This window comes from Coturnix japonica, chromosome W, assembly GCF_054131305.1.
Source record: "Coturnix japonica strain WE chromosome W, WE-NBRP24, whole genome shotgun sequence".
In the NCBI taxonomy this organism is placed as follows: domain Eukaryota; kingdom Metazoa; phylum Chordata; class Aves; order Galliformes; family Phasianidae; genus Coturnix; species Coturnix japonica.
The window spans coordinates 6,102,561-6,116,799 of record NC_140701.1 but is presented as its reverse complement, the minus strand read 5'-3'; the positions used below and the strand labels follow the sequence as shown (position 1 = coordinate 6,116,799).

General features: G+C 47.3%; 2 protein-coding genes across 2 annotated transcripts in view; one reads left to right on the top strand and one right to left on the bottom strand.

Annotated features, from left to right (window-relative positions):
• Positions 1–14,239, top strand: part of LOC146754403 (obscurin-like) — a 53,963-nt gene that overhangs the window by 10,567 nt on the left and 29,157 nt on the right. The gene's annotated exons all lie outside the window — the stretch shown is intronic.
• LOC146754406 (uncharacterized) lies at positions 9,257–12,172 on the bottom strand. Its single transcript, XM_085527452.1, has 8 exons — positions 12,078–12,172; positions 11,777–11,896; positions 11,127–11,250; positions 10,713–10,799; positions 10,525–10,629; positions 10,074–10,213; positions 9,829–9,896; positions 9,257–9,350 (listed from the first exon to the last, which is right to left on the bottom strand). The coding sequence occupies exons 1-8, from the start codon at positions 12,129–12,131 to the stop codon at positions 9,257–9,259; spliced, it is 792 nt and encodes a 263-aa protein (XP_085383578.1). The 5' UTR covers positions 12,132–12,172.

Below are 14,239 nucleotides of genomic sequence, written 5' to 3'. Positions count from 1 at the left end.
TGATCACTTCCTGCGAGTCATAAAATCTGATGCTTCCAATGAAATCATTGACTCTGTTGGCTCTTTGAAGGTGCTCATATATAATATGATAGCAGGCTTTGAGTATATAAAAGGCTCTTAGAAAGTGGAAGCAAACAATCTGTTCTCTGTGCAGAAATAAGGGACTTCAATTGCAATGACAAAGATGCAAGTTCTACAACAGAAAAGCTTTTTAATGGTTGGATGACTGGATAAGTCATTTGGAGGGGCTTTGAAGCCTTCACGGTGGGTTTCAGAAAAGGTTAGTGAAATATCTGGGGCACAAAGAGCTGAGCATGTCCTGGAGCAATGGAGAAGGGCTGGATGATTTTTGCGGGTATTTTCAGCCATAGAATTTTGTGTTCTGGTGGTGTCAGTACATTCTTTTGTACAACATGGACGGGTTGGTTTGTTGCATTGGTTCAGACTTTTGTACTAGGAGCTCAGCAGTGGTTAAAGCTCACACTTCTGCAAAGTAAACAAGCTCCTGCAATTCGTCTCTACTCTGTTTTAGCTGTGGATTAGCTTGACAGTTCCCTTCCATAAGCTTTATGGTTCCCTTCTGTAAGTCTACTTACATGGAGTGAGTTGCTTAACTTTAAGTCTTGCTCCAGGACTTTAAGCATATTATTAGCAAAAAATATCACAAATAATTTCACCAACAATTCTCCCCACCCATCTGTAGCTTTCTTTTTTTTCAGTGGAAGGGTTTACACTGGCAGATAGGGTGGGCATGTAGAAACCACCGCATTAATTCTGACGAAGCTCTGATTTCTCAGACTGGCCTTTGTTTTGTGATTCTGCATGCATGCCCTGTAGCTAAAGCCTGGATGTCTTCCCCAACACCTTCAGTCTCCCATCCTTACTTAAGTTACTCCATTGTAAATCTCTCTGCTAGTCCAAGAGAGTTTTTATTTTACCCCTTCTGTGAGGCAGCAGCTGGATGGGAAGGATGAGATGAGGACAAGGTTGTTTGGGTGGCTTTTTTTTTTTTTTGCCTAAGAGCCAACTGGGAATCAAAGATACCAAAAATTGAAGACAAACTGTGTCATACCGAGCAGGGTTTGTCAAATCACTGGCATGCACTGTTAGGACAACTTCATCATCAACATATTCTGGGCTGACAGTTGTCACAAAATTCTGCTTCTGTGTCCCAAAATGTGCACTTATCACTTCTATTGGCAGTTGCTCATCTTTTCTCCAAACTGAATGGTTGTAGGAAATAAAACAGACAAGCAAACAAACCAAACAACCCGCAGATATTAACTTGCAGCTGATTGTCAGTGCTGATCATTGGGCCATGTGCATCACTTCACATACTTCTGCGGCCAACAGACATTGGAAAATACAAAGACCTTCAGAGACTACTTGAATTTCTAGATGCACTGAATTACCCTCTAGAGTGTATTTCTGAATATATAAGGAACCACGGGTGACTATGATCCTGATTTATATCTAGGTTCAGGCTTACTGTTTCAGTTAGGTTAGATGAATAATAGTTCCAGAGAAGATAGGGAAATACAGCACTTCATTGATACCACATGTCGGAAGAATGCAGCTCAGTGCTGGGCAGTTTGCTGCTTCATTCCCTCTTACAAGTTGGACCCAAGGCTGGAAAAGACCACTGAGATAGCTGAGCCCAACCCAGCCCACCCTCACTGGACTTACTAACCACGTCCCCAGTGCCACATACCCGTGGCTCTTGAGCACCTCCAGTGACTGCGGTATATCAGCGTGGTTGCTGATTTTCACCACTGGATGTTGTTCTAGCGAGGCAAAAAACCCAAACTGATGGAAAAGTGTCTATACAGGAAGCAACTGGCTGTCCTGATGGCTGCCAACAGTTTTGCACAAGGTGTGTCATGCAAGCTTGCATGAGTCTGGTTTAAAAACTTGCTGTTCTGATGGAAGGAGAGGATGTTGGTGCAGGATAACTGCGGGATTTGTGCTCTCCTGACATCCAGTTGCAATCCCAGCTTATTGTTGCTATAGAAAACAGCTTATCTGTAGACAAACTGAGTTAGTACCATTAAGTGGCTGAATCCCTAAGTGATCCAAGGTGAAGCATGATCCAAACTGGAATTTAGCTAATTGTAGTAGGGAATCCAAGCCTTAATGAGCTGAGTTATTTAAAGTATGAGTCTTCCATCTAAAACAGCATTGAACTGTTACCCTGGTTGATGATAGAAGTGAGAGTTTAACAGCAGAAGTCTGAAGTTATGCTCCATATTTCTCATCACTCAAGAGAATATTTGAATATGTGAATTCCTTTGGCTATGTTAGAGCTCATAATGAGGTAAGCTGATGTTCTTTAAATGCTCGGAGTCTAGCAATGTGGGGAAGTGGACTGCTATTTGCTGTTGAGCTTTAGGCTAAGAAGCCTGATTTTAGAGGACAGTGGACTTCCCCTTTCCCTTCCCCTCTCCTCCCCTTCTCCCTGGACTGATCCCGCATGGTTTGAGAATGATTTCAGAGCAAGGTAAATGAGGAATAGCCATGTGAAAACCTGTTGTTTTACTGCACTGTAAAAGACACTTAGTCAAAAGACAAGTGTGTGTTCCAAGCTTGAGATTGCAGGAGATCCTAGAAACAACCCAGCTGCTCAAACCTGTAGTCTGGCTGAATATTTTATTGTCAGTTTTGGTCAGGAGGAGATGCTTGAGTAAGACAAATAAAAGGTCATGGGTAAGTTGGTCCTTCTTGTGATATACTTCTAGGCTTTCATCAGGGAAAAGCTTAATTAGTCCAAATAATTATAGCAGAAACATCACACCAAGAACATGTGAGTGATATTTCAAATTTCTTGACGTGACGGTAAATTTTACCCCATTCTGCCATTCCCCAAATGTTTGTTTCCTTATGACAAGAAGAACTTTGCAAAAGTAATTTCTTTTCAGTCTTGTGTGCAACACAAAAAGGGGTAAAATCTAGGAGGCCACCTGAAATGTTTTTTCCATCTGGAAGAATCCATTTAAGAGCACCCATGGACCTGGTAATGAACAAGTTTTCTTCTTTGCAAAGGCTGTTGCTTAATTAGCAGATACTGTACCTGGGAGAGGAAGAGGGAAGTAACTTGTTTTGGAAGTCCTGATGCTATTCAAGCATTCAAGGCCAGGCTGGATGGGGCTTTGTGCAATCTGGTGTAGAGGGAAGCATCCCTGCCTAAAGCAGGGGGGGGGTTGGATCTGGATGATCTCAAAGGTCCTTTCCAACCTACACCTTTCTCTGATTCCTTTGATGATTATATTTCTCAGCTGCTGGTGTGAGATCTCCAACCTGTCCCCATTGTCTTTCAGTGGGGCAGATGAAGCTGGTGAAAGGTCTGCAGCCCCTGGAATTCCCTGAGAAGGGAACTGTCACCTTTTCGGTGGAGGTGTCCCATGAGGATGTGGAAGGGACTTGGCAGAAGGACGGCGTGCGGCTGAAGCCTGCACCAAATTTCACGATGGGTGTCCAGGGGAAGAAACATTCCTCGACATTTTCTTCTGTGACCCTTGAAGATGCAGGACTCATTTCCTTTAAAGCAGAAGGCATTAATTCATCGGGGAGGCTCACTGTGACTGGTATTGGTTGGTGCAAGGTGTCATTATCTGCTCCTGTCCCAGATTACTTGAACAGCAGAACCAGCTTTCCTTCCAGCTGCAAAGAATGTTATGCACTGGGCCATTGCCACCAGAATATCCCTCCAATATGAAGAGGATTGTTGTAACATGATTGTCCCTAGCACAAGTAATGATAATGGGCTCAAAACTGCAGGTTTTATTGTTGTTAATTACAAGTTCTAGTAAGCATGGAGAGTAGGCACTGCCTTTCATTATTCTTTATGCCAGATGCTCCTAGAGACCTCATTCCCAACTAAATACACATCCTTCTTTCTACTTCTCAGAATTGCCTTTGTAAATGAGCAGACCATTGGCAGACATTAGCATCACTCAGAAGGACAAGGTCACATTTGAGTGTGAGCTGTCCAGGCCCAAGGTGGACATCAAGTGGTTCAAGGTATGGCATGTAATGGAATTTTCCTTTCTGACTTCTCTGGAAATGAATGAGAGCCTTTAATTTCACTTCCAAGGGATGCGAGTCTGAGATTTTGCCTGATAGCTTTTGCATTGCTCTCTTTTCTTTGTGCTCTTTTACTTGCCCAGATCAGCACTCTTTGTTATTATGTCCTGAGTTCATTTATCAAGTTTAAATTGAAGTTTGTTTTTGGTTTCTTGTGAACTCCTGAGGTCTTGCTGTACAAAATATTGTTGGTTGGAGTACAGTCTTGAGCTTCAACTCTAACACAGAAATTGTCAGCCAGGATTTTGTAGCCTTGTTGTGAACTGGGTTTTAGGGTGAAATCTCAGTTTTCTTTGCACCTGATAGTGTGAGAATTTGCTCTGGCACTTTGTGTACCTCCCTGGTGCTCAGTTGTTCCTTCCCTTACTTGGGGATAACGTCATTTATTCAAGATGATGTCCAAACGAGTTTGTTAACAGTCCTCCGCAGTGCTTTAAGCTGTCATAGGTCAGCCAGAATTTCTGAATTTTCTATAGCCATTCCTACATGTTGAAAACACTGCACTGTGCTTAAGCTTCAGCATATGTTCCAGTAAGTACAGTTCCATTAATTCTAGGGGAGTGGGTGAATTAAGCATAGATCTGAAGGCTGCCTTTGCTCAGTGCAGAGATGGAAGGACTCATGGAGATCTGACTTGATATTTTCCCTTCTAGGATAGGAAAGAGCTCCATCAAAGTAAAAAAGGGGGCATTACTTCCCAGGGAAATAAGAGAAGTCTCATTATTCACAAGTGGTGAACTCTCATTTTCTCTCTCAGTCTGCAACCAGGTTGGGTTGCTGTTTCAGTACTGGCTGTTTTATGCAGGAACTCTGCTCCTTAGGTTAATCCAAGTTGTATCCGATCCCTTCAGAATGAAAGGGAAATAGCAGCACAGTAATATGGTCTGATTCTGACATAAATAAGTGCAGACCTGGAGATTTAAAATGGATTGTGTGATGTTCAAGGGATTTTGAAGCAAAGACGTCCCCTAGGTAAGATATGTGGCTGACATTCCCCATACATTGTGGGCACACAAGCTAAGGAGAGACTAATGATGAGCATGCAGAGAAGCCAATGGTTCAGACAGGTTTGTTGTTTGGAAAATAAAGATGAGGTGATTGGTGGTAACCAATATGGCTTCATCGAAGTCAAGCCATGCCTGACAAACTTGGTGGCCTTTCATGATGGAGTAACAGCATCAGTGGATAATGGGAGAGCAACTGACATCATCTACTTGGACTTGTGCAGAGCATTTGATCCCGTCCTGCATGACATCCTGGTCACCAAACTGGAGAAAAATGGTTTTGATGGATGGACCAGTTGCAGGATAGGGAACTGTCTGGATGGTCACACTCAGAGAGCTGCAGTCAATAGCTCAGTGTCCAGGTGGAGGGTGGTGTTGGGACCAGTGTTATTTAACATTTTTGTAGGCGACATGGCCAGTGGAATCAAATGCAGCCTCAGCAAGTTTGCAGATGACACCAAGCTGAGCAGTGCTGTTGATGTGCTAGAGGGAAGGGATGCTACCCAGAGGGACCTGGACAGGCTGGAGAGGTGGGCCCTTGGCAGCATCATGAACTTGAGTGTGGCCAAGTACAAGGCCCTGCACCTGGGTCAGGGCAATCCCAAGCACAGGCACAGGCTTAGAGGAGAATGATTTGAGAGAAGCCTTGACCCTGAGGAGAAGAGTTGGTCTGGAGGGAGGTGTCCCTGCCTATAGCAGGGGGATTGGAACTAAATGACCTTAAAGATTCATTCCATCCTATTGTTTTTCTAACCTTAATTTTGCTTGAAGAGTTTTAGAATAAATGAGATTCTGGTTTCCGTGAAAAGTGTTTGCAGGGAGCTCCATTGTAGCTAGTAAGTCTATCTTTAAGTTCAAAGGCAATAATGCATTTACCGTGTTAAAGAGAGAAATGAATCAGGAATGGATGATGGTTTAGAATAAAACATAATCCTACTTATTTTCCAAGCAAATATGTGTAAGGAAAAGATGCTGCACTCAGTTCTGGAAATACCCTGACAAATATATCTCTAGTGTTTCACAGCTGGAGATATCAAGATTGTTAAACCACTGGAAGATGTGGAAGTGAATGAATATGGGAGTGAATCTTTTGTCTGTGAGATTTCACACGATGAGGTTCAGAGCCAGTGGTACAAAGATGACGACAAGCTGAAGGCTGATGACAACATCAGAATGCGGCAAGATGGTAGGGTGTAAGCGGGGGATCTTTCTCCTGAGTGGGGGGTGGGTTGGAGATCAAGCAGAAAGGACATCTGAAATGAAGTGAAGATTGTTCAGAAGGGAGTTCCCCTTCTGTTTTGGGACTGAGGTTATGGTGGAACAAGTGACATGGTGGGAAGCTTAGTGTGGGAAGTGTGATGCTATCCCACCATCCCACACTGCCAGGAGCAGGTAGGAAATGAGTGCAGTTCTTTCCAAAGTGGGGGTGACCAGGGCAGTCAGTTCACCTCTCCAAAGAGGTTTTGTCTGACAGTGAGTGTGATCCTTCTGTCTCAGGTACTTTAATGGTGACGGTGGCCGCATTCGGTCAGTCCTTGTAGAAGCCATGTTTAGATTACACTTTGGTGGGGATGTGGATGTGGGGGAATGGGTGGTTTCACTGACATGAGAGAACAGGCAGTGATGCTGTGAAACCAGATGGGTGATGCTCAGCCTGGCCATGTGCCTCAGAACTCTTTGCTCAAGGAAGCCAAGTATAGTTGTGGGTTTGCTCTCAAGAGCACAGTTTGGTAGGGATGAGTTGGAGGTTGGACTAGATGACCTTAGTGGTCTTTTCCAGCCTTAGTGACTCTGTGGTTCTCTGCTTCAGTAAAGACCTACTTGCTGACTTACACACGTGCCCAAGTCAATGATGCAGCAGAAATCGAATTTGTAGCATAAAGGGCAGAATCTCGTGCCCATCTTACAGTTAAAGGTAACTATGCTTCTGATGATGATTTCGCTTAAGTTATGTTATAAACCAGCTAACATCCTTTGCTTTAATGTCAAGGAAGTTAAACACCACCAGGACCTTTGACAGAAATAAAAACTCCTACCTACCTACCTTTGTGCCCACAAAATCTCCAGCTTGTCTTTTGGGATTTATTTTTGCTAAGTAAAACAGATTATTTTCTTAGGAGGTTGATTTTCTACCTTTAGTCTTCAGATTTGTGTTTGAACGTTGAGGGATAAAAAACATAGCTTGACTTTTTCTTCATTTTCTCTGTCTGTTTCAGAAGAGCACAGGTTTTGGGTTTTTTTTAATATATACAATGTTAGGGTATATATATGATGTTAAGGGTGGTAAAGAAAAGGGAGACATTTGAGTTAGCACAGTACTCAAGAGTTCAGTCCCCAGCTTTGCCACTGTTAGAATGATAAGGGCAAGAACATCCTGGAAAAGGAATTTCTCCTAAGTTGAGTCATTACATTTGAGCTACAGAGACCTTTACTAGGAGAAAACTTGTTGTTCAGAGCTAAGTTGCTGTATTTAACCAAAGTATTTATCAGTGTTCGTGTTTCATTGAACCTCTTTTCCATTTTGTAATGCGAGGAGTTTGATATCGGGATGGGAAGGTCATGGTTTGATTTGGATGTTGAACTGGGAATCAGAAGATCTGGGCTCTCTTCAGGTTGTCAGTCTTATTGTCTGACTTCTTAACAACATTCCTTTCTTTCTATTATTTTTTAATGATTTTTTAAGGCATTTTGAGGTGATAGGTGTAGTGTTCATGTGCAGTAATGCTGACGTGAGTAAGTAGGGTGATAATGTACGAGTTTTTTACATTCTTTCTAAATATCTGCTTTCTCTTGTTCCATCCTTCTTAAAGAGCGATCCATTAATCTAGTAAAGGAGCTGTGTGATGAGGATGTGACTGAGCCTGAAGAAGCCAAATTTGAATGCGAGATATCCATTCCTTCTGTGAAACCTCCCAAGTGGTATCTACGTTGGGAAGTCTTACAGGCTGGCAGAAACTTGATTATGCAGCAAGAAGGACAGCCCTCCCGCCCACGTGACCGCTACTATCCAATCACCGTCTCCGCCGCCCCCGCCCCTCGTGGTGCTGTGCTGTCCCGTGGTGCATTGAGCGGTGTCGGTAAGATGGCGGCCGTGAGTCTGAGGCTCGGAGACCTGGTGTGGTGAGTTCAGTGCGCTGCGCTGCGGGCGGAGCGCGGTCCGATCCGATCCGATGGAGTAGAAGGACGCTAAAGCCAAACATGGGGCAAAGCAATGGCAATGGCACCTGCAGCACGGACACCCTGCAGCCCTGCCTGGCCCCGTACCTTCATAGATGATCCCGCATCCTCCCCGCTGGGTGGGCGGGGAGGAATGAAAAGGGACGGGATGGGGATGGGATGGGATGGGATGGGGTGGGATGGGATGGGATGGGGATGGGATGGGATGGAGATGGGATGGGGATGGGATGGGGAACGGGAGGGAATGGAAAGGAACGTAAGGGCTGTGCCGGCAATGCCGCCGCCAGAGGCCGCCCAGGCCCCGACCACCAGGGTACCACGAAGCCACGGCGGCTGCTGGGGCCGCTCCCTGCACAGCGGCTTTGCCCCCAGCTCCTGAATCCCCCGTCGTTGTGTTCCCCCATGAGCCCCTGCCCTGAGTGCTGTGCTTCAGCCTCAGTTATTGAGCCCGCTGTTACTGCCTTCTCAAAGGGTTGCCCAAGGAATCAGAACAGCAGAGCTCCCATTGGGCCCAAGGCAGAGTTTTGCTGAGGGTGAAGGAAGGAGGAAGTTTCAGCCCTGGATGGACGCCGTTCTGTGCCCACAGAGGAGCTTTGTGCCCTCAATGCTGAAGCAGCACCCAGAGCTGGCGGCGGGTGCAGGACCTGAACTCAGAGCCACAAGGAAATCAGAACAGGATGCAGTCAGTGCTGATTGTCACTGCTTTGACTCGGCTTTAAGACTCTGTGCAGAGTCTCAGAAATACCCACAGAGTAACAACAAAAAGGAGCAGGGCTGGAAAGGAACAGGGCTGGTTTTAATTGTTGTTGTTTTAAACTGTCCAATCAGGCGATGGTGTTAAGCCGTCATGTCGGACAGGTCCAGAAGGAGCTCATCCACATCCTCAACGTCACATCAGTTTCTCCTTCCAGTTCTTCTGTGAGCTCCATCAGAAGCTCCTCAAGGTTGTTGTCTTCAGTGATGGCTGCTTCCCCCGCCCCTGTGCAGCTCAGCTGCTAATTTTCTGCCCCTTGTGAGGAACATGATGTAGTGTTGGATTCCTCTGGCTGTGCCATGGGGTCTGCGTGGCTTCCTGGGAGCAGCTCCAGACTTGTGGGAAGGAAAAGAACAATCTACGTGACATTTCTGAGATGTGCTTTCAGCTCTGAGGTCTGTAGTTGACCCTCCTTCCCCTCACACCCACATAGGGATGGTGATTCGATTAACCTGCGGCTGCCTTTGGAGTTAAGGAAACCAGCAGGTGCCTTTTTCATCTGTTCAAGTAGAGCAGTTTGAGTCTGGCAATCAGGGGCTGGGCTTTGTAGCAGAAACACATTGCCACCCTCACTGCTTTGTCTGTAAACATGTCAAGAAATCATCCTCTGCAAAATCCTGCTTGCTGGCTGAGGTACTTTTCCCCATGAACTCAGCAGAGGTTTTGACAAAGCAGTTTCAATGATCTCAGATGACCTCTTCCTTTGTTGCATTATGCCATGACATATCTCAAACACCCCATTTTCCCCCAGTGTGAAAGAACTTCTGTCTGATGGGAAAAGGGCATTAAGGAAGAACAAGTTGTGGTCATCACCTGCTTGGAAGCTTTATGACTTCGGTGCTGAGCACGGTGTATTCGGGCGGGACTGAAGCAAGAGTCTCCTAGGAAGAAACAAGACAGAGTATGAAGCACGGGTCAGAGTTTCCACAAGTACCTTGTGAGACATCTGCTGCCTTCAAGGGAAACAGAAGAGCTGTAGAACACTTGGAATTTCTTCCTTTTCTTCAAGGGCAATGTAAACCTTTCATATCCACTACTGCTTTTGCCACTGCTCTTACCATTGGTAGTTTTTTAGCTGGGGGCTCATCCGCGTCCTCAGCAGCAGATGGATGAATTTCTGCTGCTTTTCGTTTCTGTCTCCGCGTTGGGGGGAAGGTGTTTTTCCAATCAATGGGCCTCACAGAGACCCTGCGCCCACCTAAAGTAAAAGGAAGAGAGAGCTGGTACTGTCTTGCTGCGCCTCAAGAGAGATCAAGTTCTCTTATCAGTCCCACCACCCTTCCACAAAGTTAAATACATTTGGCCAGTGGAATTGCATTGCCCTGTCCGGGATTCTCAGCCATGTTTTGCTCACGGTCATCTCTGTGTACCAACAACGCATACAAAGGAACAAAGAAACCCAATAGCTGCACTCAGTAATAATCCAGGGCAAGGAAAAGTCTGACAGAGAGCAATGCAAAATGACAGCACTGCTTTTCTGAGGCACTGTAACGAGCTCCTCGTGCTCACCTTTAACTCTTTTCTTGCAGGGTGATTCCCCTGCTTTTCCCTTCTCTTCCTCCAACCGTTTGCGTTTTAGTCCAGCTGGGCCATGGGAGGAAACTGGGATGTCAACTGCAAAGAGTCCCGGGAAAGAACAGTCAGATCTCAGTAGAAAAACAGTGCATCAAACCCGGGAGCCTGTTGAGTATCTGTACCTCTCTCTGGTGCCTTGTCAACCTCTGTCTGGTTCCCCAGACTTTTTGCAAGGCCGCTCTTTGGAGGAAGGCCACTGGTGTCAACTTCTGGCAGAAAAGAAACAAGGAATGATTGATGAGCGTCTCTTTGGGGGCAGGTTTGAGCACAGTCAACCACAAGCTTCACATTTTCAAGCACTGTTTGTTACATTTGCCTTCCGCTGCCCAAATGCTGTGCAGTCAGCACAGACCTGCAGTGCATCTTCCTCACTCCAGAAAAAGCCCAGCGCTGCTCTGACAGCCAAAGCACAGACGGATATTTCACTATCACGACTCTCCCTTGCCTCCCCAATGAATGGTGACATGCATCCTGCACCCGCTCAGAACTGACATTCAGAATTGAGCCTTTCATGCTTCACGCCATCGGACACTCACTGTGGCTCAGCAGCGCAGTCGGTCTGTTCCCACCGCGTTCCTTCAGGTGGCGAAAGGCGCAGTGTGGTTTCTGGCAGCCTCCGGGCTGGTTCTCCCAGAAGCAGGGAATCAAACTGCGCTGCTTCTGCAGAGAGAAGGAAAGGAAGGGCCATGGAAACAGGCACATCAGGTCTGCAGGGAGATGCCGCGCTCCAACAGCCATCAGAAACCATTGTGTGGAGCCTTAGCTCTGTACCCTCATTTCCTGCCCCTCCTTTCACTACTCCAAGCAGCCAGAATGAACTGCTCTGGAGAAATCCAGGACGGAGAAGGCCCGATAGGGCACAACCGAGCCCTGCTGGCAGGAGGGCAGTGCCACTCTCTCCTACCACCCAGCTCCAGCAGCTTTAGGAGGCTGAGCAATGCGAGCTTTTTGCATCTGGGGAGAAAATGCTTTTGGCTCCTAATGCAAACATCTCCCGCTGTGATATACCTAAGGCACTGAATTCTCTGCCTTCTTTACCTCCTCCCAGTCCCCTCTAGAAACAGAAACCAGTAAGATTTTCACAGCAAACATATCCAGCCTGCAGAAGTGCATTCAGCCCAACCACAGCCATGAAAAGTGGTGTTGTAGACTAAGCTGGAAAGCACATCTTTAGGCAAACACTCACATCAATCCTCATGTGACGGAACTTGCAGTTTCTATTTGAGCAGCCGCCCTCCATCCACAGTCTGCAGACTCGTTCGCTCCCCAGAGCCGCTTCACAGTGGCGGAAGGGGCAGCTGTCTCCCTGCAAGCACAAGGAAACCACAGGAAAATAAGAGCACAGCCTGAAACGTGTCCATGCCATTAGCCCAGGCTGTTAGCAGCGCTATGAGGGTAACATCACCAGCAGGTCTCCCCTGCTCCACCCCTTTCTCTTCAACATGAGGAAATGGAAGAAAACCCAGGCAGAAGAAAGTCAACCGTACCTTAGTGCAGGTGGAGTAGAAGTAGAAGTAGCAGTCGCCTCTTTGCTGAGACATGGTGAAATTCTTAGAGCCCGTCTGGGTTATCTCCAGAGGAATTCCCTGCTCTTGCAAAGAGACGGTTGTGCTCGAACTGCTTGGATCCCCAAAGAGTCCTCTCGGACCGGAACCCTACAGGAAGTGCCTACAAGGGAAGAATCATGAGGAATAAGCATTTTCCCAGCTTTCTTTTGATGCAGTTTGGGCTCTCGAGGAGGGCAATGCCTTGGAAGCAGCTGGTTGCAAGAACTGTGCCAGCTCTGGAACCAATGTGTGTCTAAGTGCCATGACTTCCCCAGCAAGTGCTGTTCTCCATCCCACCAGCAGTTATATACCTTGCAGCATACATTTTGTGTTCCTGCCATGAGAAGGACTCCATCATCTACCCTTGCTGCAGCTGCAGTGGATGCAGTGCTACCACTCACACGTTTGAGAAACCTCCAGTTCTGGCTTACCCGGGCACAGCTGCAGTTCTCCTCCCTTCCAGCCAACACACCAGTGCAATGGCTGGGCAACACCGTCAGTGAGAGCAGGTAGCACCAGCAGCCACCACCACCGTCACTGCCAGCCGGGACGAGGGCTGACACAGCGTGTCCACACTCTGCGCAGCACTCACGGCTCTGGCACTCACTGGTGGCAGCCGCGGCCCCAGGCAGCGCTTGTGAGCTCACTGTGCTTGTGATGTCACTGCACAGCCCACGGCCCAGCTCAGCACCTGGATCTCACCAGGACTTCAGGGGGTTCTGTTAAAAATGTGCTGGATCCGGGGGTCAATAAAGCACAAGTTGCACTCCATGAAGTCTGTGCTCTCCTTCCCTTCTAATGTCTAAAACAAAGGCTGGGGACCAGCAGCAGTTCTGCAGGGCTGTAGCAGCGATGCTCAGTCACGGCTTGAAGCAGAGATTGAGCACCTGGTGGGATGGCAGGGCCAACCCAGGGCAGCTCAGGCACATGCAAACCCCTCCCAGACATCACTGAAGGGTTGGCAGTGCAGGTGAGGGTGTCTGACTGGAGATCACTGCCTGCCTGAGCCCTTCCAATGGTCAGCAGTTTTTTCCTTCCTTTCTGTGCCCACAGCTGCTGCACTTGGGCTTATCCTCACCTGCTGCAGCCCAGGACTTTGATACCCCATTATCACTGCTGTGCTTTCCATTGCACTGCAGCATCACACAGGGCAGTAATGGCAGTTCATCATCCTCACCAAAACGTGTGACAGAATCTCGCAAGGAATCAATTTCCCCTGCAAACAGCCACTCGGAAGGGCCTCCATTGAGCTGGGAGCTCCTCCCCAGCCCAGCTGTTCTGCTCAGACTCCTTCCAGCAGCCTCCCAGCACCAAACCCAGCTCACCTTATTGGCCTGGTCAGTCCGGGCTGTGCCCAGCTCACACACACGCCGCAGCGGTGCCTGCAGTGGGCTCCCAAAGGATGATCTCCAACAAGGAACGCTCACAGCTCAGTGTCTGTGTGCAGCACGCTCACCAGAGCACCAGCTCTGCTCGACAGCTGGGGGCCAAACCCTCCCAACCCAGCAATGACTGTGACCTCACACAGACCCACATCACTGCTGCTCTTTCATCATAAACACAGGCAGCCAGCACCTCCTAGATCCAATTGTAAGAGACCAACACAAGGGTCACCCAGTGGGGTTATCTGAAGTAAAGTAACAGAGAACTGAGGTGACTCTTGTCACAACACTGGGAATGGGGACCAAACCTTCAGGCCAGGTTTCTTGCAGTTAAGATTCCTCAGAGGGAGGTTTGCAGTCCCAGAGAAGCCCATGAGCTCCTCTGCACGATGCTCGGAGCAGAGCTGCCTCGTGATTCATCAGTGCTCCATTCCATAACTAAGTACATCTCAGATGAAATAATAATATTTCATGGTCACTTCTTCCTTTCTGTGAGACAAGCCTTAAATGTGTCTTTTTAAAGTCGTCGTGCACCGAATCTACAGCATGCTAGCAATATAGCTAGGTATAATGACATCACATAGAATGGAGTGTTTGCAGGGCTTAAGGCCGTGAATCACGGGTGAGATGTGATATTCCCACTGCAATGATGCTTTTAGGGCAGGTTTAAGTGCCTTCCGCTTTGTGTAACGTGGAGTCTGTAGGATGACAATAATGATT